The 23,459-nt window shown below is 42.0% G+C and overlaps 2 protein-coding genes across 10 annotated transcripts in view; one reads left to right on the top strand and one right to left on the bottom strand.

The window, feature by feature from the left end:
• Nucleotides 1–404: 404 nt before the first annotated feature.
• NUDT2 (nudix hydrolase 2) lies at nt 405–11,470 on the bottom strand. Of its 4 annotated transcripts, none has more exons than XM_068553346.1 (5): nt 11,358–11,469; nt 4,817–4,959; nt 3,403–3,504; nt 3,063–3,203; nt 405–1,005 (listed from the first exon to the last, which is right to left on the bottom strand). In XM_068553346.1, the coding sequence occupies exons 4-5, from the start codon at nt 3,187–3,189 to the stop codon at nt 689–691; spliced, it is 444 nt and encodes a 147-aa protein (XP_068409447.1). In that variant the 5' UTR covers nt 3,190–3,203; nt 3,403–3,504; nt 4,817–4,959; nt 11,358–11,469; the 3' UTR covers nt 405–688. The 4 variants fall into 4 exon arrangements, with proteins under 4 accessions (XP_068409447.1, XP_068409448.1, XP_068409449.1 ...); XM_068553347.1 differs by lacking the exon at nt 11,358–11,469 and adding an exon at nt 6,442–6,605; XM_068553348.1 differs by lacking the exon at nt 4,817–4,959.
• A 221-nt stretch (nt 11,471–11,691) lies between these two features.
• KIF24 (kinesin family member 24) overlaps nt 11,692–23,459 on the top strand; it is a 61,039-nt gene continuing 49,271 nt past the window's right edge. For all 6 annotated transcript variants that reach the window (XM_068552097.1, XM_068552094.1, XM_068552095.1 and 3 more), the window contains exon 1: nt 11,692–11,869. The gene's annotated coding sequence lies outside the window, so the exon portion shown is untranslated. The remainder of the gene's footprint in view (nt 11,870–23,459) is intronic.

The raw sequence follows: 23,459 nt of genomic DNA, 5'->3' as shown, positions 1-23,459 counted from the left end.
AGTCGTCCTTCGTTATCCGCGGAGGATTGGTTTGAGGACCCACTGAGGATACCAAATTCCGAGGGTTTGAGTCCCACCGTCGGCCCTCGATATCCGCGGATATGGCGGGCCGATTGTGTAGCAGACTCCATTCCTGCGCTCCAGTCCCACTTGCTTGTATATCCTGTCCGCTAAAAGTCACTACGTCTCAGGCACACCGGTGGGGTGGGGTGAGGGTGCTTGGAGGTCCAGAGGCAGGAGAGCCACCTGGCAGTGCTGGGTCTCTCTGATTCCAACTCCGTCTCTCAGCTTCTCTGGGGTACAGTGCTTGGACACAGGATTCCCTCCAGCTAAGGTCAGAGCTCTGATTCACTCTAGCTTTTCTCCCCACCCAAGGCAAGAGCCCATGAAATAAATACAGCAGGTTAGAAGGAGAGATAAGCTGCTTGAGGTTTATTCATAAAGTATAAGGATGCACTCACTGGGCTTGGCCTTTTTTTTTTTTTTTTTTAAACTCCTTTCCCTTCCTTTCCACCCAGCTGAGATTTTTGCTTGCTCTTTTCTGAGGGTCCTCAGCTGATTTTACCAGCCTGTCTGCAATCTGCTATAATGAGCCAAAGACCGGCACAGGCTTCCCTGGAAGCAAAGGTAGTTCACCTCAGAAGCCCTCAAGGATCCTACGGAGGCAAAAGACCCTGATCTGGTGAGTTCAGACCACTGTGGAGCAGAGAAATTGGTGTCCTTCCTGGAGCACCGCCTTCATCTCCTTGAACTGAGCCAACTGGCAGGCCTCACGCAACCCCAGCCAGCGAAAGGCCTGGTGCTCGTGGGAGAGGCGGACCTCCACGTCGTAGTCCTTTACCTCCGCCAGCCAGTAGATGACGGTTTTAGGCTTCTCCCTGGCCACATAATTGAGCTCCCTTCTGAATCCCTCAATGATGGTCAGCTGGCCTGCTTCTATGCCTGCTTCCTCCTGAGCCTCCCGAAGGGCTGTTTCCAAGTCACTTTCTCCTGGTTCCACATGGCCTGGTTAGGAGAAAAGAAGAGAAGGTGGATATAATCTTCAACAAAGCTGGATTTTCCAGGTCAGATGATTTAAAGCTGGGGTCTCTGGTGACTCTTCTAGGTGTTGCTAAGCTTTGGCAATATCCTAACATGCCTAGGAATGGGGTACAGGGCAGGCAGTGTCTGGCTCTGTGGTGTCTGGGCAATCCCTCCTCCCCACCCCATCTTCTCTACAGAGAGTGAAACAAACCATATATTTGGCAAGTCTGGTCTAGAATACTGCTCTTCGATGGTGAGAGAGACAGCCTCCCTCAGACCTCTGCTTTATTTTTCTTTGGAGTTCTCTTCATCCCATATTCTCAGGGAGACCCTTCCCTGGGACACCTTAACGTGATTTTCCCAAGGAGGGGCAGTCCTTTCTTGCCAGGTGGGAGCTGGCTGGAGAGGGAGCACTTCACCTACAATGCACAGTGAAGACTTAACACTGCCTGCAGTTGGTCCCTGAAGTCCCAGGGCCAACAGTCTGTCTCCAAACCCTGCACCGAGGCACCGGCAGCTGTTTCCAAGTAGCTATCAAGGCTCTTCCAAATTGTTTTCATCTTTCTGAGCAAGGCCAGATTCCAGTTTCATAGGGAAAGTCCTGATGGGAACTTAGACTAAGGACAAGCTGAGAGCCAGTTCTAAGAAAATTTGTTGGCAAGGCCCAAACGCAAACAGACAACTGCCAAGAAACTGTTGTAAGAGAACTTGAAGCTCTGCAGACTAGGAGCAGCCCTCAGCTTTGCCTCGAGCCCTCCCTGCAAATTCTCAGCTTGCCCAGGGGCGGCCAAGAAGGCCTGGGAGGGGTCTGGCAGCCTCGGTCAACACATGGCTCCAGCAAGTTGCTGGGGGCCTCCTGGTTCAGGAGCTCATAGAGAGCAGGAATTCTTAGCTGTTCTCTTCTTAGTTCAAAGACAGGGCTACATCCTAGCCTCCTCCTTCCCAGGGGTCCTCAGAGCAGTGCCCTGAGTCAGCTGCTGCTGCACAGCTCCCACAGAAAGCAGCCAGGAGCTTGGACTTAAAAGCCCATTTTCGTTCACGGCTGCTAGGGAATTTTCTCTGTATAGCACCTCATACAGCCACGGACACAAAGACAGGTAGGTAACGCACCAGGGGAGGATCGTGGGAGGGATGCTGGTGGTGAGACAGGTGACGCTGATCCAGGATGCCCGACCTTCCCTCAGAACTGTGTGGGAGTCTCTGGGCACACCCTGCCCAGCAGCATCTATTCAGCATTCTGCCCAGCAGTGTTAACAGGGTAACTTCTCCCCCAGGCCCAAGCAGGGAAAAATTCAGAGAGGTCCTTTGAAATCTTTCAGCGAGAGGGACCGTGCAGTGTGACTGAGGTGATCAGGAGGCAAGTGTGAATATTCCTATTCATAGTATCGGTGACACTTCTGTCTCTTTTTTTTTCACCTTGTTTCTCCTCAGTGAAACTTGAATGTGCAAATTTTATTTCCTATTCCCACTTCCTTGTTTTCCTCCAACCCTGGAGTCTTGTTCACCCCTCCCTGACCCCACTTGCTCCCTTCTGTCTGGGGGCTGTTCACTATGGGCTCCTGACCTGTAGCCCAGTAATAACTTGACCCCAAGGTCCCCAATTCCCAGCCCAGTGCCTCTTCCCCTACCCAGCCGTTCACCACAGAGGCTCTGGTGACTGATGCAAGAAAACCAGGTGTTATGACTTCCCTGGCAGTCCAGTGGTTAAGACGCCGTGCTTTCACTGCAGGGGGCACGGGTTCAATCCCTGGTCGGGAACTAAGATCCCACATGCTGCATGGCGTGGAGAAGAGGAAAAAAAAAAAGGAAAGAAAACCAGGTCTTGCTTCTGCTCTGGAATTCAGCCACAGAGTTCTATTTCCAGTTCTTCTCTGGCCTGGCATGGAGACTTTGTATGTAGAAAGGATCAAGAGCTCCTGCCCACCCCACCCGCTCCTGCTACACAATGACTGGGAAGCAAGCCTTGCAGGGTGCCTGGCAGGGTGGATTTCTGAACAGTGCTTGGCATTTCCCCAAAGCCCGCCCCCCTGGCCTCGCACCTTTGGGAGGAGTCCAGTGATGAATGCCATCTGATGCCTGCAGCAGTAGAAACTCAATTGCAGCGTTGTCCATCTTGGGAATGAGACATCTTCGGAAGATGATCAAGCCACATGCTCTCAGGGCCATGGTCAACTGAAGGTCTAACAAAAAAGATGTTCGAAGTTACACAAAACAGGAAGATCCATACTGGGGGCAGCACTCTGGTGCTGCAGAGTAGCACAGACCAGCTAGCAGTGACCTCATCACCTACAGACAAAGGCAGCATGCTGAGAACCAATGGGGGAAAACCAGGAGTCAGAGACAGGCCTTTGTGTGCAACTGCAGGACCTTGGTCCCTACCTGTTACTGTAGCTCTATCCCAACTCCTCCAGGTCTCCCAGCTAAAACAGGGCTGGCGTGTGTATGTAGAGACTGGAGATCCTCAGAAGCATACCACTGAAACTGGAGAGATGCGGGGAATGGGAGAGATGCAGTACAATATTATCATCAAATTCACAATCCTATTTCCCTCAGCCTCCAACCTGAGTCTCTGGAGCAAAGAGACCCCAACGATGTGGTTTCTGATGGCTCAGAAGGGTCACTTAGAAAGGGTAGCTTAGTGTACTAAAAATTTATTATTGATTTTTTTTCAATCTTTTATCCGTTTTGGAATGTTACACATTCACATGGTTCAAAACTCAAAATATAAAGGGGAACACATGGTAGAAAGTCTCTTTCCTACCCCATCAGAGGTGAACTAGCAGAGTAGTCAAGAGTGTGAACCTGGAGCCTGGGTTCAAGTTCTGACTCTGCCATGTATTCACTGTGTGATTAGCTCCTAAGCCTGTTTCCATAGCTGTAAGACAGGATAGTAATAGATCTACTGTAAAGAGCTGCGATGAGGATTACATGACTTAATTTTTGTAAAGTGCTTTAGAACAGTGCTTGGAATGTAATCTCAGTAGATTTCATTATGCACAGACAAATGTCTGAAGGATACACATCATTAATACTGTTTTCTGGGGGGGATGAGATTATGGGGAGACTTCCATTTTCTGCTCCATATATATCTGTATTATTTGGAAATTTACAGAGAACATTTATTATTTTTATAATCAGAAATACAATGAAGACAGACTTTTTTAGTCTTTTCCATTTAGCCTTTTTTCCATTTCAGAAAAAAATGTCAACAATAACAAAAGACAGGAAGGGAGTAGGAATATCTGCAGAAGTGAAAAAAAAATTCATCATCTGAAGGAGGACATGTAATCAAGGTAACAAAAAATATGGAAGATCCTTTATGTGAAGCCCTGCAAAAGAAAAACTTGAACCATTTGTTCACTCGACAAATATTTATTGAGTACCTACTATGTACCAAGTACTGTGCTTGGCCTTTGCCCTCACAAGAATATAGAATATAGTTTATATTCTAGTGGAAGAGGCAGGCTTTAATCAAATAGTTAAGCAAATTTAAAAATAATTGCCAATAAAGTATGTGCTCCAAAGGGGAAATGTGTGATTGGTAACTTAACCCTGACTGAGGGATCAAGGAATGCTTCCTGGAAGAAGGGATGTTTGAGCAGAGAAGTAAAGGATGAGTAGAAGGTAAGCTGTCAAAGGGAAAGAGGAGAGATTTGTTCCAGGTAGAGGGAACAGCATGGGCAAAGGTTCCGAGGTGAGACAGCAGAACTGAAAGAAAACCAGGTGTCTCAAATGCAGCGGAGGCCTGAGAGAGTGGCCCAGGCAGGGAGAGGCCCGAGTCGGAGGGTCTCACCTCCAAGATTCCAGGGCCCAAGAAGGAGCTGGTGCTCACAGGTGGCAGAGCTGATGCTGAAAGGGTGGCTGGAGTAGATGCTGATGGTCTCCATGGCCCCCTTGTTGGTGCTCAATCAAGATGAGCTTGCATTTGTCAAAGGCCTAAAAATCAGACCCAAATCACAACCTGTTCCAGGGCAATTCTCAGGACTACCAACAGATGGTAATGTTACTCTAGAGAACAGTGGTTCCTTACCCAAAAAACCAAGCACACCCAACACTGTGGCCTTTCCAAACCTTTCTACACCTGTAATGAGAGTTTTTAAGGATTGGAAATAATCTCAGAATGGGTTTTTGAAATGGTCTGTGCTCTCATTTACTGTTGGTGGGAGATTAAATTAGCATATCCCCTTAGGAGGACAATTTGGTAATAATTATCAAAACATAAAATGCACATTCCCTTAGACCCAGGAATTCCAATTCTAGGCATACTGACATATAGAAATACATGTTTAAGATGTACACACACACACAAAAAGAAAAAAAGGGCAGAAACAAATATCAATATGGGAATGGTTAAATAAGTACAGTATTTCATCTATATGATGGAAGATTACGAGGCCTTTAAAAAAATGAGGTAGAGTCAAACGTGCTGCTTGTAAAAAGATTTTCAGTGGAAAAAGAATGGCTCATAACAGTATGTAAAGTATGGTTCTTTTTGAGTTTAAAATTCATATGTAAACCGGTATCAGGCTTTTACTAAATATGGTGTTCTGTTTCCCTGGTCTCCCTATTTATGCTGAGAACGTTCCTTATTCTGGAAGCCAGAAGGAACCCTGTCACCAAAGAACTGGTGAAGCAAGATTTCAAATGACTGGTTCCAGGTTTAGGCAGAAACAGGTACCTGATCCCATGCTTTCCTATCAAGATGCTCAGAAAGTATTAGCAAGTTATAGGTGTAGGGCACCTGGCCCCTGCTTCGAGTGGAGTCCCATGGAATGGATGTTGGAACCCCTCAATAAGCTTAGGGATCCCAGACTAGTGGGCACAGTGCCCTCCCTCCACACCACTGCCATCGCCAATACAGCATGAGGAAACAAAGATGCTGCATGGGGGGCCAAGAAAGACAGGCCTGGGGTGGCCATGTGGAACTACTGGGGAGACGGGAGCAGGCCAATATTTTCCTGTGGGGAGGAGGCTTAGGTCACTGACAGAGGTGCACCCAGCAAAAATGTATCTCAGTAGATACCAGTAGTCAGCGGTGACCACATCTAAGAAGCAGACTGACCAACGGTTCATCTTGAAGGAACAAGAAGAGCTAGGATCAGACAGATGCTCACTTTCTCTCTATGCTCTGCACCCACAGAGAGGCCAGAAAGGCAGAACTCCTATTTGCCCTTCAATTGCTTGGCTTGAGCCAGCTGTCCTCTAGAATTTCTCCTTCCTTCCCCATCCATTTAACCACCTCCTCATCCTTTCAGCAACAACTCAGATGTCACCTCTTCTGTGAAGCCTTCTGGCTTCTAATCACTCCATCTTCTGGGCCTTTAACATGGCTTGAATAATCTTCTACTGTAGCGTTTGATAAGAGAAACAGAACACTATGAGCAACGGTAAAGTAAGAATTTAGTATAGGGATTAGACCTTGTTCAATTAGGAAGCTGATGGAGAAATCCACACAACTCTGTCACTTCTGCATCTGGTGTTAGGCCTGAAGTCTCTGTAAGTCGGTGAGGCCAGCAGTTGGGAAGGAAAGCTGGCTGTGAAGTGGAGGAGAGAAAGAACCGGAACCTGTGAGAACAAATCGACTTCTGTTCACTGTCTCCAAGCTCACTGACTCGGGTGAGTTGCAGGAGAAGCAAGGGCCCTTTGCCACAGAGCTGAACGTACATCTAGCCTAGGACTGTCAGAGCAGCTGAAGTAGGAGGTTCAGCAGGCGTTGGGGAGCTGCAGGCCTGGGTGCTGTCCTGCACCACCAAGGTGAGCCAGCAGATCAGTGTCAAAAGGTATACACTGCCATCATGCCCGGTATCCTTCACAGTGTACTGGCTGCTACTTCACTTCCGTTTTCCAAATATTGCACAAAATTTTCTTGAGGTCAACCCCAATTGGAACCATACAGGAAGGGAATCCTGGGAAACTCGGTTCCAGCTCAGCTAAGTGGACACAGTACAAAGCCACCACAAGCACGCATGCCTAGTATGGTAAATCTCTGTCTGTACCTCTGGCAGGTAAGAGCCAGACTATGAGCTGTCTCCTGGGACCCAGCACAGCAGCTCTCAACAGATGTTCATTGACTCAACAGAACTGTCTCCCCACCTCCCACTCAAACAAATGTTCAGGGTACGTTCTGGGACTTTGGGAAATAGCCCAGTGTTTTCCTGAGGAGTGCCATTTACATAAAAGTCAATGGAGCTATTGTTGGAGGTTTTCTGTTTTTCTGGAGACCATGGAGCTGAAACTGTCCTGGGGTTTGAAAGTAGCCAGATTTCTCTCTCTCTCCCTCATACACACACACACACACACACACACACACACACACACACACACGTTCTGGCACGCACAAACTCTGAGTGGATTCAAACCTCAGGGGGTTAAAGAACACAGCGTCTAATATGCAAAGATGCCTGCAGCCAGGATTGCGGAGGTGAGAACTCCAGGCTGACAGCAGGCAATTCACACTTCAGAAAAGTGGCAAAGTGCCTTAGGTGGTTAAAAAAACCCGAACAAAAAAACCCTCAATGTCATCAGAAGGTTCCAGAAGCTAACGAAAAGTACTCTTGGCTTTCTCTATAGATACAATTCCCTCACAGCCTAGGAGGTTCAGGACTTAGGTGCCAAAACATAATTCACAGATAATGGCTATACTGATGTGCTGTGTTCCAATATTTTCATCAAATTAATCAGAGTGCTACTGCAAGCATAGTTCAACCCCCAAAGCCCTCATAAATGTACCTTTACATACAGAAAGAGCTCTCCAAATCCTACCCCCCGACTTGTTCCTCCTAGTGTAAAATCCCTCTAGCAGAAACAGTATTTCACCCCACCATGTTATCAATTAAGCATCTATCCTGTGCAAGGTTCTTTACGTATATCTTTTCTAATGCTCAAGACAACTCTTCACAATAAGCATTATTATCTCCAGTTTACGATGAGGAAACTGAGATTCAGAAAGTTTAAAATACTTGCCCAAAGGCATAGCTGGTCTGTGAATGCTGAGATTTGAATTCAAGTAAGTCTAACTCCAAAATCTGTATTTTTTTCCCTTTATACTGCTTTGCTTACCGTGAAAGAGCAGGGCTTAGGGCACAAGTAGCCCTGAGAGAGAACACGAAAATGATTTATAAAATCATTTCCAGTTCCAAAATTCCCACACTTTGATCTATATTCATATGGAGGATTTTAAATATGTCTAACTGGACTCCTTTCTACAGAAGAGGTTTTAGTTGGAGGGTGGTATAGATGAAGGTCTTGGTGCCCAAAGACAATCCTGGAGGGGTAAAGTGTAGTCTGAGGCCCCTAAACTTTGTGTCTCTGATAAAGGTTTCTATGCCTCTTCTGCTTTTTTTCTGGGAAGCAGGAACCTATAACCACACATTCAAAACCATACCGAGTAGCCTGAGGGTTCCCAAGCACCAAGTACTGGGGACACACTGGATGCTAGCCTGGGGCAAGCACACAAATTCCTAACTTAGGGCACTGGTGTCCTGGAAATTTGCCCAGGCCACTCCACTGTGAGGAGGAAGGCCAACCCTGCCTGCCCACAAGCAACTTTGTGACTGCTCATGTTTCCCTCACTTCCCACATCACAGTGGTCTTTTCTCCAATTCTCCAAGTCCCTTCTTCCCTTTCAAAGGAGTGGACAGAAATGAGGCTCCCATCTTTGAATAAAGCTCTCTCTTACAACAACAGCAAAAAGATAAAACTAAAAAGAAAGAAAGAAAAAAGCTCCCAACTACCATAAATTGAATAAAAATGTTCCCTCAACTGCACCTTTCCCTGGACATCTGCCACTCTCTTTTCTCATAGAGACCAAGCTGCTGAGTCATCTTGCTATCTTTGCCATTTGGCTGAGGGAGGAAACAGGAGATTTCACCTGTAATGACATGAATATTGGCTTCTAGGATGAAGCCAAGTCAGACAAGGTTGGGACAAAAATCATTTCTAGTGAAGATCTGTTAAATGGCCTATTAGTGCCACCTGCTGTACAATTCTGGAAAGCAAACGCGGGGAATTCTAATACTAGAGCCTGAAAGGATTCATTCGCTCATCTAATGTCTGTTGAGTGTGTCCCATTCGACAGGCAGTGTAACAGGATTGAAGAGTAGATAGGAAGCTGAATACTAGTGAAAGTGGAAGATGTTTAAACAGACAAGTTACCAAATGTGTTTTTTGCATCACAAGGGTATGTGTAAGATGTAAATGTAGCAAAGAAGGGGTGATATCTTTAGGTCAAGGGGTACACCATAAGGATTTTGAGGGATGACTAGGAGTTTACCAAGCAGAATAAAGGTGGCAAGGGACACTCCAGGCCAAGGGAGGAGCGTGAGCAAAGACCCTCAAGCACAAGATGACATTCCATTGATAAAACTTAGTTTCTATCCCATAGGCAATGAGGAGCCTTGGACTGGTTTTGGACATGGCTGTAGTATGGTTAGGTTGACATTTTACAGAGACATTCTGACAGCAAGGAAAGTGGAGAAAGAATTAGAAGGCAAGGAGGCCAACCAGTTACAAGCCTGTTGCCAACAGTCCAGATGACAAATGATACAGAGTCAAATTAAGGCAGAGGCAGTGAGAAAGGAGAGGAAGGGATGAATTTGAGAGGTCTCAAAGAGAAAATCAACACTATTTGATGTTTCATTGTCCAAGGGAGAGGGGAAGGGAGAGGTATTTGGTTTGAGTGACTAGGTAGAAGTAGGAGTAGGATGTACGCAAATGATTCCTGTTTGGGACAAGTTGAATTTGAAGTGCTATAGACTACCCACAAAGTAAATGGACACATGCGTCTAGTGATCACCTCATCCCATCTTTTCATTTCCCAAGGCTGAAATTTCCTGTTAAAGATTTTGCTTCCACTGTAGGTATCTCTGCAGCCCACCTCCCTCCATTTGGGTAAAGCTGCTTGTACATATGGTATTCCAAGTATTTTCATCCTCTTTCAGTCAGAAACAGCACGGCACAACACAGAAAAGCATGGCTGGCTTCGCAGTGAGACTTAGCTCCCTAATTTAACAGTGTCTTACTTTGAGCAAAATACTTAACTTTTCTAGCCCTCATTTTCCTCATCTTACAAACAAGGAAACAAAAACCTACTATTCACGGTTGCTGTAGAGTTTAAAATAAATAATGTATATGTAGGGTCTGACATAGACGTACTGAATATACGAGTCACGCTTACCCCTGTATCATACAAGATTATCAGAAAGCTTCTCTATGTTATGTTTTAAGGGCATGCTCTTAGCTTTTATTGACAGTTGAATCAAGAAATGGCTTTTCACATTTTCTGCAAAACTACCGGTGATCACACCATGTATATCCCTGAGGGCCCCACAAGATAAATTCCTCTTGATATAGCTACTAGGAAGAAATTCCACTCTTTTGAAGAATGTATTGCTTCCTGAATTATTAGTTATTTAACTGACAAGTTTTGAACTAAATTGGGTACTCAGTTACAGTACACCTGCTGGCTCCATTGGCTAGTATATTTGCTTGTTTCTATTATGAAGATAATAGCTATCATTTTTGGAAGAGTTACTACTTGTCAGGCATTGTGCCAAGTGCTTTACCTTTGTTATTTCACTTAATCTTCACAACAACCCCACGAGGCACTACTGCCAGTTTTCAGAAGAGGAAAAAGGAAATTACAGCTCAGACATGTGTCTGGGTAGTGACTCAAAAGCAGATCTGCCTGTCTCCCAACATCACTGCTCTCAACCTCGACTCTACATTAGCTACATTTGCCTATTTGATTGCATTCAGTTTATTTTAATTTGTCATTCATATATTTTCCCCTTAGGAGATATAATAACTACATAAGGTCCAAACTAAGCCACAACAAGGAAAAAGGAAGTTATTTTTTTAGGTAGTGGGACTCCCGTGTGACTTTCTTTATTTCTGCTATAATTGCCACGATATTATCCATTCAATAAATGAAGCAATTAGAAAATATAAAACCTCTTTTGGAAAGTAGGCAGGGTTTAAAAGGTAACAACAATGTTAAAACTGAGGCCCAAGGAGGCGAAGGAATGGCCCTCGGGTCGCTGGGCCCTACACCCGGAACTCTGGGCTTCCGACGACCCACCCGATCATCACTTGCACGAGGGCAAGCAAGGCTCGTGGGGCCACTGATCCCTTCTCCCTACGCATACAGGAAAACTGAGGTCCTGCGAGCGTCTGGGGCCTGGCCTAACCACGCCCCACTGCCAGCTTGGAGGAGGGAACGACCACCTCTGACCCCACAGCGACGGGAGGTTAGTCAGCTGCAGACTTCCATAGCTCCGAGCCTCACTTCCGCCGCGGAGAACTAAAGCCAATGGACCCTCCCTAAGGTTACTCACCTTCCGAAGTGGCATGAGGCAGGAGGCGGGCCTTGAACGGAGACCGGGGGTACGTCGACCAATCCGGAGAGCTCGATTTCGCTTTGGGCGACCAACAGCTCCGGGCAGAAGGATTCTGGACCCGCCTCAAAGGTGAGGTTCTCTCACTTAGAACATCGCGAGATCTTCACTTGAGCGGAGTAATTGGTTGAAAGATCGAAAGACGGAAATTGAGAGTTACGCCCACCGTTTCCTTAGTTCCCTGATTGGTCTTCTAGAAGAGAAGGCGGCCCACGTCCACGAGTTCCCTGGATGCCCATTGGTGAATGGTGCTGGTCCGCCAGCGCGCGGGCGTCGGCGCGGGCGTTCGAACCGGCGCTTGGCGGTGTTACTATGGGGATGCGGCCTGGCGGCAGGCTCAAGCTAGTGAGCTGACAGCACGCCTCGGTCGCCCGCCTTGGGGCTCTTTCCTGTCAGCGTTTTCTCCTGTCTTCAGACAGGGTTGATCGAGGAGGAATTTGGAAGCCTCCGAGGTGAGAAATGGCGGGGGAGAACCGGGGCGGGGTGGGCTGCTCGGGAGCCTTGCTGCCTGCCCCGCGGGAGAGGGTGAGCAGGGCGCCCGCCAAGCGCGTGAGGAGGCGGGCAGTTGGGAGGGGACCGGGAGTTGACCTCTCCCGATGGTCCGAATGTTCACCCACTCGCCTACCCTCTCCCTCACTTCTCCCGTGAAACCTTTTCTGAGTCTCGAAGTCCTCTTTACCCCTTTGAACCTATAGCCCTGACTGGAACCTCTCTTAGAGAGCTTCTGTTCCTCCTTGGGTACTTCCGTGAACCCCATTCTCTTCCCTTCTCCCATATAATTCTGAGGTCTTTGAGGCAAGGCAAGCATCTTTCACAATGTTTTACACATAGTAGATTTTTCAGGAAATATTTGTTGAGTTGAATTTAATTCACCACAAATAAATTGGATTCCCCTCTATGCCCTGCCCCTTTTTCCCTCCCATACGGAGATTATTTTTTATCTTTATGGGGGAAGGGGGAGGGCATCCTGATCTCATATGCAAAAGGACCTGAAAGTTTACGGTTGGGCTTTCCACTCTTCGTGAAAGGGAAAACTTTTGGATTGCTTACTACAACTCTTCCCGCATTGTGCCTTTTAGTCTTGGTCTCCCAGTGTTTTTATTAGACTCCCGGTTAGTCTTTGCTTAAAACGAACCATTCTGTTGTTGCTGTATGCCAAAAGACTTGATCTCAGTGTCTTAGTGACCCACAGCTGTTGTCACATTTTAAGTGTTTTCTCTTTTGTATTTCTGTTCTGCTTGTAGTCTCTTTACTTCGGCACATATAACAGCTGCTCCGGTAGCCTATCCATTTATCAGGTGTCCGTGATAGAACTGCATTACCAAGACTGTTGTTTCGTTGTTAACTCCTAAGGCTATATATTCCCAATATGCTTTGTTGATTCTTATATCAAAATCATAGCTCAATGATGACTTTAATAAAAGGATTGAAAAAAGTCAGGTAATAGCAGCTATGTTCTTATTACCTTCTTATAAAAGTTTGAACATAACCTTATAGCTAAACTGTAGACCTGTGGCATGTAATGGAACCTGAACTGGGGATTCAGGGTTTGGTCTTGGCTCTGTCTCTTTCACTGTGGCTGGCTTTGCAGGTCATTTATCCCTTTTAGATTTCACTTTTTCCATGTGGAAAATCAAATGTTTGAATTAGATTAGAAGTCATGTGGCTCTATTATCAATTTAGTCAAGCCGTTGATGCCAGGTAGACATCATGCACTCAGCCTTCCAAAGACCATATAGCTGGAAGTAATAGCTACCATTACTGAGCATCTACCCTGTGCAAAGCACTATATCATATCAAGGGCTTTACATAAATATTAAATTTTTCTTAGCATAGTACATTAATCTACTGCCCACATAACATTTCATTAAAAACTGTTGGTTTATGTTGTTAATGAAAATCTTTAGCTATTCATAGTATGTCCTTGGGGCAAACTAGGGCATGATTCTCTCATCTTCCAGTTTAGCAGGAACAGCAGTTTTTTTCTCTGGGCTGCAGTTTTGTTTGTAAAGTGAGGGGTTGATTGAACCCCTCTTCTCAGATCCCTTCAGTTTAATTGATGAATTAATCCAGTTTCCTGTGCTGGCTCAGCAAACCTATTCATAATTTGTTCAGAGTAGGTCCTCAGCAAATTTTGTTAAATGAGTAATAGAGTTCTACTTCTTGTACTTTGAGTGTTGTGGTCATTGTATACTTTCCAAGATATTGTCTCAAGGATTTTGATGTTCATATCCTATTAAACAAGAAGACTTTTCCACAGGCATAAACTAATAGGTACCATTCGTACTGGAAAAATTCAGTTTTCCACAAGTATGTCTTTTTCGTGTGTAGGGAAAAACCAAATATGTGGGGTCCCCACAATTCTCTGTGACAGCAGTTGGGTGTCCTACCGTTTAACTCAGTCTAACATTTTACCTGGAGATAGTGTCAGATCCCAGAGGTTAAGGGCTTAGTCCCACAGGACTGCTCCCATACCACTTCAGATGCCAATCACAAGTAGTAGGTCCGCAGATACCCACAACTTCTCTAACATTTGGCTACAAATTAGAGGTTCCCACGTCCCCCTCCTCAGGTTTGATTAATTTGCTACAGCAGCTCCCAGAACTCACAGAAACACGTTTATCACCATCAGAAGTTATCTTGCTTATTTGATTATTGATTATCTCCTTCCATTAGAATAATAGCACCTTGAGGGCAGTGACCTTATCTGTTTTGTTCCTCAATGTCTAGAAAGGGCCCAGCTCATAAAAGTCCCTCAAGCTATTTCTTGAATGACTGGATGAAAGCTTTTTGTTGTAACTGTGACCATAGCTGTGTCCATAGCAATTCGTTTGAGTGATAGAAACTTCTTTCGTTTTCTTGCTCAGGGGCAGTGAGTCAGGGCACCACCAGCTCTGCTTTAGTTTTCTTGAGTAATCAAACTACCCTGATACAAAAGTTTCTATCACCTATGACTGCAAATGGTATCAAATGCTTTTGTATAGTTCTAAAAATAGTGTAGGGATATTTATTCGTTAAATAATTATTGAATGTTTATTATTCCCAGACATTGTTTTAGATTCCAGGGATAAAAAGATCAATAAGACACATTCCTTGACCACAAGATCATATTCTAGTGGAGGAAATAGACATACTCATAGATAATTATTAAAGAATGTAACTGCAGTGATAGAGATATGCAAAAGGTATGATATGAACATAGAAGGGAAATCCAACCACATCTGGGGAGACCAGGAAAGAACTCATTTGTGTTTTAATCAATGGGTAAGAGGTAGACAGGTAAAGTGAGGTTTGATGAGAGTTGGAGAAGACCATTTAAGAGCACAATGTGAATAAATGCACAGAGATAACAGTCTAAGAAGCTGACTAAACTGAAGAGTAGGTGGGAGAGCGAGGAATGGGCTAGACTGTAGAAGGCTTTGTAGGACATGCTAAGGAGCTTGGACTTTGTCCTTTAGATAGGTGACAGGATGCCACTGAAAGGTTTTAAATAAGGGAGCAGCATGGTCATAACTGTGCTTTCAGAACAATGATCTGGTTCTGTAGTGTAGAGGATGGTTTGGAGGGGGCAAAACTGGAGGCAGGGAGAGCGGTTAAGAGACATGTAATGATCTAGGTGAACCACCATCTGAGGCTGAACCACCAGGGCTGTGGTAGTAGGAATGAGGATAGCAAAGGGGAAATCTGACAGATATTTAGGAGATTAAATTGACTGGACCTGTTGATCAGATTTGGGATTAAAGGAGAAGGAGGAGTCTAAGGATGCTTCCCAGTTTAGCTCTGAATGACTGGATAGATGGTATTTTGTCACTTATCCTACCCCAACCCTTACTTCCCCAAGGAACAAAGAGATGGAGGAACAGATTTTGTGGGGAGTTAATGAGTTTGGTTATTGACAAGTAGTTCAGATGCTCAATCATGGGGACATTTTGATAGTGATACCTGCATGTTTTTGCTGCAAGACATCTGTAAGATTGTTAGTTTTATTGTGAGGTGAACTAAAGTTACACTGGAATTCTGAAAGTACTCAGTTAATAACATTGCACAATATCCAGGCCAAAAAGACTAGCTGAGATTTCACAAGCAATGAGGAGCAGTACTGTGTCTATTATAGTCTTTTAAATTACCTGCTTATGCTGAGATTTGATTGGTTAAAACTAGTGGTATAGAATTATGTAGCCAACAAATAGATATCTAATCACTTTCAAAAACAAATTCATATAGTTGTTTTTAATAAATTATCTATGCCTTTGTTTCTTCATTTGTATAAAGTGAGGTGATGACAACGTCCATCTCTCACAAAAAGTCTTGGAAGATTAATCAGGTAGCATAATTAAATATGTATTAATAATTTAGATCCCAGTGAATGGAATTGTTGTTTTAATCGTTCTTTGCTTTCTCAGCATCACTCCTTTAGAAGTAATTTCTGGTGCCATTGTGGCAACGGTTCCCAAGAGGATGTAACCCTGAGTAAAAGCATCTCTGTCATCTTAGTAATTTATAAAAACTGATTGTAATCGTTATTTTTCCAATTAAACATGTGAGATATATTTTGTTGAAAGTATTTTATAACTGCAAAATGGCAAAAAATCTGAAAATGACAACTTCTGCAATTGGATTAGATCAAGATTTAAAAAATAAAACACTGAGTTTAAACCCAATATTGGTTACCACCTGTTCCTGGGAATTCTTTCAAAATTAAACCTCTATATTTAGAGAGGTAATATTTGAACTGTTTTAAGATAACTGGGTTCAGCAATTTTGTTATGCTTATTTTTAGGTGATTGCTCCCATGTTTTGCACCAGACTTAGAAATTTTTAAATGTCATAGTGGGGCTCTTGAAAGGAATTGCAGTAATTGCAAAGCATTAGCTACTTAACCATAAACAAAGTTGAAGCTTGTTTTTCAGTTACAAAAAGAAACAATCTTTCAAAAAGTACTTTTGGGTATAACTCACATGATTTGTATCCCCAAATTCACATCCAGCCTTAAGAATTACATTAGGTATCATATATTCTCATTCTTTGCAGCTGTTGTTTTAAGCAGCTGTCTAGTATCCCTTGTCTTCTTTTAAGACCAGCGGTCTATAGATAGAATAATCCCTAGAGTTTGAAATAACTTAATTCCCTTGTTGGAGGAAAAGTGTATACTGTATTATCCACATTTTAATCTCCCACTGATAATATTGCATTTCTTGTGTTCTTAATTAGGGATCTTATGCCTAATGTGGGGTACACGAACATCTTAATGAAAATTCATTGAGAATGTTGGGTTTGTATTGTGTCTGTTACTAATGCAGTGGGTTCGGTGACTTTTTTAAAAAGTGATCATTATTAGTGGTTGCCTAGGGCTGGATGGGTTGGGGGTTTAGTATGTAAATGTATTAAAAGCCATTGAATTCACTTTAAATGGGTGAATTCTATGGTATGTGAACTATATCTCAATAAAGTTGTTATAGATATTTTTTTAAATTAATTAATTTATTTATTTATTTTTGGCTGTGTTGGGTCTTCATTTCTGTGCGAGGGCTTTCTCTAGTTGTGGCGATCGGGGGCCACTCTTCATCGCGGTGCGCAGGCCTCTCACTATCGCGGCCTCTCTTTTTGCGGAGCACAGGCTCCAGACGCACAGGCTCAGTAGTTGGGGCTCATGGGCCTAGTTGCTCGGCGGCATGTGGGATCTTCCCAGACCAGGGCTCGAACCCGTGTCCCCTGCATTGGCAGGCAGACTCTCAACCACTGCCCCACCAGGGCAGCCCTATTTTTTTAAGTGGTCATTGTCACAGTTTAGGGGAACTCAGTTGAAGAAATATTTCTTGGCAATCAGAAGCTATTTTGGTCCTTGTATTTCATACTACCTCTGTATTAATGAGAGCGTATAATATGTTCTAATGCCTGCTGACCTTCCCGTGTAGTCCCTTGCTTTCAGGAACAGTATATTCATTTAAAACATGTATAATTGAGCAAGTAGAAAGTGGAAAATAGTAAGGTGTTCGAAAAGGCCACTGAGGTTTAGCGTATCAAAGCTGTGTAACCTTAGGCAAGTCACTTAATCATTCAGAGCCTCAGTTACCACATAAAATGAAGGTGTTGGATCAGATCCTAGTTCTCAAACTCTGATGCCCACAGGGCTAACCAATTAAAGTAAATAAATAAAGTTGGTGGGTATAAGGGAACCGGGAGCAGGGGACCATGGCGTATGGATAGTATATGCTCTTCTAAAGAGAGCAGCCATAACTCAATTGTGATCCATTGTTGCTTTATCTTATTGTAGGCCCAATGTAACTGTATCTTTAATTTTCAAGAAAAGCAGAAACTGGATATTTTTAACTGTTCCTGCTTTTTAAATATTGCAGCTAATTTTTAAAAATTTTAAACACTATGCAAGCCAAACTACAAGGTATGAAGGAATCCTTCATGGCCCTAATATAGACTAGATCAGCTATAGACTAGACAATCTCTATTGACCCGGCTAGCTGTAGGATTCTTTTTTTTTTTTTTTCCCTTTATGTTACCTAAATATTATGTGGTACATTCCAAAGGGTATGTGTGAAACATATATGTAAGTTATAAAGCACAATACAAAATGAATAAATACCCAAGACCTAGCAGATAATATCCCTGTATTCTTTTCCTGTTCACCATTTTCTTGCTCTTCCATCAGAGATAACCATTATCCTTCATTTTGTATTTAGATGCCTAAATAATACACTGGATTTGCTTGCTTTTGAACCTTATGCAAAGGAACGTAGTTTCCTGGGATTTGTTTTTTTCCTCATGATGTTTCTGAGATTGATAAATTGTTTAGTGTAGTTTGTCCTTTTATCACTATTGTATAATGTTCCATTGTATGAATATACCCAAATTTATTTATCTGTTCTTCAGCCAATGGACATTAGGTTATTTTGTTTTTGGCTCTTGTGAACAGTGCTGCTGTGAACTTTTTTTGTATGTGCCTCCTGAAGCACACATGCAGAAGTTTTTCTGAGGTATATACCTAGGAGTTGAGTTGCTTGGTTGTATGCTGTATGAACACTCAACTTGGTAAGATAATGCCAAACTGTTTTTCAGTGTTTCTGATTTAGCCCCATGATCCTTTACTCTGAGAGTTCTCCATAACTCTCTGCCTTCTCTAATTTATTGTATTCTCTCCTTCCACACCTTTTTCCCCTTAGTGAAGATAACCTGCCTCACTGCCCCTTATTTTCTTTCTAGACAACCATATGTTCTCTGCCATTTCATTAAGAACTTTTCCTCTAACATAATAGAATCATATTTAGAAATAAATATTACACTTTTACAGTTACATTATAAATAACTTGTTAAAAGTGCCTTTTAAATGCTTTTCCATGCAGAAATATTTATTTTAAAATTTAATGGTCATTTAAAGAACTTTGTAAGTTTTATTTGTCAGGTTTGATCTAATATTAATTACATTTAAGTTCTGTTTACTGTGTGGTTTTCTTTAATTACCTCACAAATGATCAGGTTATTTCTGGCATTTGTGAACTTCTAGTTGTTTCCAGGGTTGCTCAGCATAAATAATTTGAAATTTTATTGTTGAACGGAGAGGATTTTTTTAAACTTGGGAACATGAATTATTTCTGAAATAACTTTGAATATTTTTCTTTTAAAAAGGCTGTGACACACAGATGCTTTCAACTTTTGTTTTTTTCTACTATAAATGTTATCCAAAGCCACATTTTACTTTCCTCTTCATTGTATTCTTTGTAACAAAAATAAATACACCTTTAAAAAGAGGAATTATTTAATTAACCATTATAAAAATAACAAAGATTATTTGATACTATGAAATCCATGTACAAACGAGTCAGACTTTTTTTCTTTTTTTAAACAGGCTGGTTTATTTTCTTTAAAATAAGGGTAGAGTTCCTAAGATTCTTAATAAAATGAGATTGGCTTTGGTTTATGCATTATTAGACTTATACTGAATTACTTCTTGAAAACTATGGCCATCACACCCACCTAGAACATGTTTGGTATGCCCTTCTAATTTATTCAACTGAAGCTCTTGAAATTTTCATTCTGTGCTAGAAGAGTGTAAAAAATAACTCAGCCTGTGCATTCTTCATAGCTCTTGACCACAGCTCAAATTTCCCCAGAAAACTTCAATACATTTTCTCAGTTTCTTCCATGGTTAATTTTATTTTTGATAATTATAGAAGTGAATGTTTTAGGAAAAGCGCTTTTCTCTGTTAGGTGCTAGTGTAACATCTAAAATTTAATGGTACAATGTTTCTTTTTGGAGTGATAAAAGTGTTCTAAAATTGGATTGTGGTGATGGTTGCACAACCTTGTGAATATACTAAAAACTATTGAATTGTACACTTTAAATGGGTGAGTTTTATGGTATGTGAATTATATCTCAGTAAAGTTATTAAAGTTTAATGATGTCCTTGAGGGATTTATTGACCCTTTTTTTCCTTTTCCTCTTTGATAATTGAAATTTTGGGAGTGTCACATAAATTTGAGAAACTAAAACTAGCTTGGATGCTTAGAACTTGGGCCATTTTCCCCCGTTTTTCTGATTGGCAAGGAATACATAGACCTTAGATTTAGGTTTTCTACTTTTATAGTGATCAAAAACCTTTATTAGAGATATTGAATAATCTTGACAATTATACGCGACAGTAGATTATGCTGTTTTCTTCAAATTTGTTTCACTACTTGTTTTTCTCAGTTAAATTAGACTGATTTAAGAACTTTTTTCCTTTATTAGCAGGTGTCATTTAGGTCAGTGAAAAAAGAGCTATGGTAAATAGTATGATCATTTTAACTTTTTTCCAAAGGCCTAAGAAAGGAAAATCACAAAATTTTCAGTCAGTAAATGTTAAATAGATTTAAACTAACAATGACACTATATGATTTTATTTTACGACAAATTGTAGAAAATACAACTCATCTATAGTGACAGAAAGCAAGTCAAAGATTGCCTGGGACCAAAGGTGGAGGAGAGGATTGATTGCCAAGGGGCCTTAGGAACTTTTCTGATGGGACTGTCTTGATTGTATTTTGATTAATGTGGTGGTTACATGGGTATATAGTTGTCAAAACTTATGGAACTGTACACTTAAAATGGGTCTAGTTTGTTGTACATAAATTATACCTCAGTAAAATTGATTAAAAGAAAATCAATTAAAGGGACCACACATACACATGACTTATATTTGTATCAGGTGTTGGTCTTTTGATATGTAGCATCATCTAATGTTTCCACATTATATATAGTAACCAGGCACTTATGTCAACTATTTATGGCAATGAAGGAGAGAAAAGTATTTGTACAATTGTCATCGATGAAACAGTATTACATTAGGAGAAGCCTACACATAGCATTACTATTAATTAATTAGTATATTTTGCAAGTATAGTACATCTACTTCAGTATGTCTAATTTCTTACCTTTAGATTCTGTTATGTATTCAGCTTTTCATCAATTGAATAATAGAAACCATCTTTTAATTGTGTTAAAAGTTTTTAATATGTTTTATCTATTTGTTTCTAATAAGTCAACACTTCCGACATGCCAGGCACAGTGATCCAGTGCCGGATAAGAGAGCATAGCTCCATTATGGAGTACTTTACAATTTTCAAATTAGTTTTACATAAATAATTTTATCACATCCTTTGAGAGAGGGAAATAAAACTCAGAGAAACTAAGTGACTTTGTCCAAGGTTACACAGCTAAATAACTGAGAGTTATCTGATTCCAAATTCAGGTTCAGGCAGTTTAGGTGGGTAGAGTTACATAGTTTAGGTAGATGAATGGAAAATTTGAGGGGACATGTTAAATAGTTGGATCTTATCCACATCCTGGAATGTGAATAAACTTCCTTAATTATGTATAAAGTTGCATGTATTCCCCTTCCAGTTTATCTTCTCTGCCACCAGGATAAGAAAGTTTGAATTTCTGCCAACTGGATTTCTTCCAAGACGCTATTTCTGATTGTTACCCCAACAGCTGAGACCTAGCGGTCTCTGGGTTTGTCACAAAGGAGCACTCTGCATACTGGTGGCATTGAACGTGAGTGGGCCCTACATGTAAAAACCTGCCCATCTGGCCTCCATTGGATTTTACTGATTGGCAGGGCATTTTCCAGGTGGTGGCAGCTGTGAAAGATTCCATGCTGCAGCACAGATCTGCAGGAGACAGCCACTCTGTTGAGCAGGGTAGATAGAGGGCCTGTTAGGGGGGCTGGCAAGGAGCTGTCTTTGCAGCTACTTTTGAAGGAAGCAGCATGGAATAGTGCAAAGAACACGGGACTAGCCATGAGAAGACCTAAGTTTGAATCTTAGAACTGTCACTTGAGAGCTGTGTTACCTTGGGCAGGCAACTCACTGATTCATTGCAGTCTTTCTCCTCCTAAGTAAAATGAGGGCGTGATATGTGCATTATGGATGAATCTCATAATCATTATGCTAAGTAAAAGAACCCAGATACAAAAAAGAATATAATTGTATAATTCCATTTATATAAACTTTTAGAAAAGCAAACTTATATATAATGGCAGAAACATCATACAGATCAGTGGTTGCCTAGGGCCAGGGGCAGAGGGAAGGATGGAATGCAAAGAGGCATGAGGAATCTTTTGAGGATGATGGAAATATTCTGTATTTTAATTGTGGTGGTGGTTTCACAGGTGTATTCAACTGTCAAAACGTATGGATTTGTACCCTATTGTGCACACACACCCAAAAGGGGATCTTGAAGGTATTTCAGGGCTTAATAAGAAAGAATTGAGGGAATTCCCTGGCGGTCCAGTGGTTAGGACTTAGCGTTTCCACTGCAGGGGACATGGGTTCCATCCCTGGTCAGGGAACTAAGATCCCGCATGCTATGTGGCGCGGCCAAAAAGAAAGAAAGAAAGAAAAAATTGAAATAGATTTGGATTATTTACCATTTGTACAGGAGGGGAGAGAAGCAGCACGGATTGGTATTTGTGTTGTGTATTTGTAGGCTGTGTATTTACCCTTTCTGCTCTAGGTTACCCAGTAAAGTTATACCTAATATAATAGAAATTCTCCAACACTAAACAAAATCAACAATCATCCATCTTGACCTCTAACTCTTCCTTTACCCCTTTGTCATTTTTATCTGAATTTTTATGAACTAGTAATAGTAGGGGACATTTGAAATCAGACAGATTTCTTAAAATATTTGAAATACTTAATTTACTAAAAATTTTTATCTATATTCCATTGTCCGGTCATTCCACTTCTTAGTGGTTATTATATCCTATCACCTTTATGTTGAGGAACTCTATTGACATCCTCATAGTCACAGTGCTACAAAGATGTCAATGGTAAATTCTTAACTCCAGTATGTAAGCAGGGCTGCAAGAAATAAAATGGAAATGACTTGCCCTCCCCAGCCCCCCAAATTCTCATCCTGTATTCTATTAATGATTGTAAATGCCTCAATGTCCTTCTTAATAAGGCCTCCCAGAAGCCACAACTAATTGTTTGGGGTTGACACTGAAGTCAGAACTTGATCTAGAAAGACTGTTCAGTAACTCAAATATGAAGTGAGTAGTGACTTTCCTGGATTAGCTACTTGTGGCTGTATAGCGTTATTCCTGATCTCCAAAGGGAAGAGAAGGGCTGGTGTGGTTGTGCTTATTCTATCCCCTCTTTCCCTAATGCCCAGGCCCTCTCTGCTTAAGACTTGCCAGGAATACGTAACCTTTAGCTGGATGTGGGACAAAGGGCAACTACTTCTAAAACAGAGATATGTGTTTCTTGGAAGAAAGCTGATTTTAGGTTTTGGCCAGGAAATATACAAGATGAAGCTCTCAAAGACTAAGGTAATTGATAGAAACACATGAAATATATAAAACCCATGAGTTAATAATGAATTTGAACCTGCCTCGCCCCCTCAAAAAAAAGCAAAAGCAAAACCCCAAAAGAACTCATTGGACACCATCCAAAATAACTAGGGCACTACTACTACTTAACTCTGAAAATTAGAAATTAAAAGAAAGAATACTTTTATGCCCGCCTTCATGTGCAAACTCTACTTTG

Source organism: Eschrichtius robustus, chromosome 10 (genome assembly GCF_028021215.1).
Source record: "Eschrichtius robustus isolate mEscRob2 chromosome 10, mEscRob2.pri, whole genome shotgun sequence".
NCBI classification, from domain to species: Eukaryota; Metazoa; Chordata; class Mammalia; order Artiodactyla; family Eschrichtiidae; genus Eschrichtius; species Eschrichtius robustus.
This window is presented reverse-complemented; position numbering and strand designations above follow the sequence as displayed.

Bases quoted from the DNA above. Each gene is read 5' to 3' on its own strand.
- NUDT2 (XM_068553350.1), bottom strand. From the start codon at position 3,189: ATGGCCCTGAGAGCATGTGGCTTGATCATCTTCCGAAGATGTCTCATT. The intron at 1,006-3,062 runs GTGCGAGGCCAG...TCTCCTAACCAG, and splicing joins TCACTGGACTCCTCCCAAAG to GCCATGTGGAACCAGGAGAA.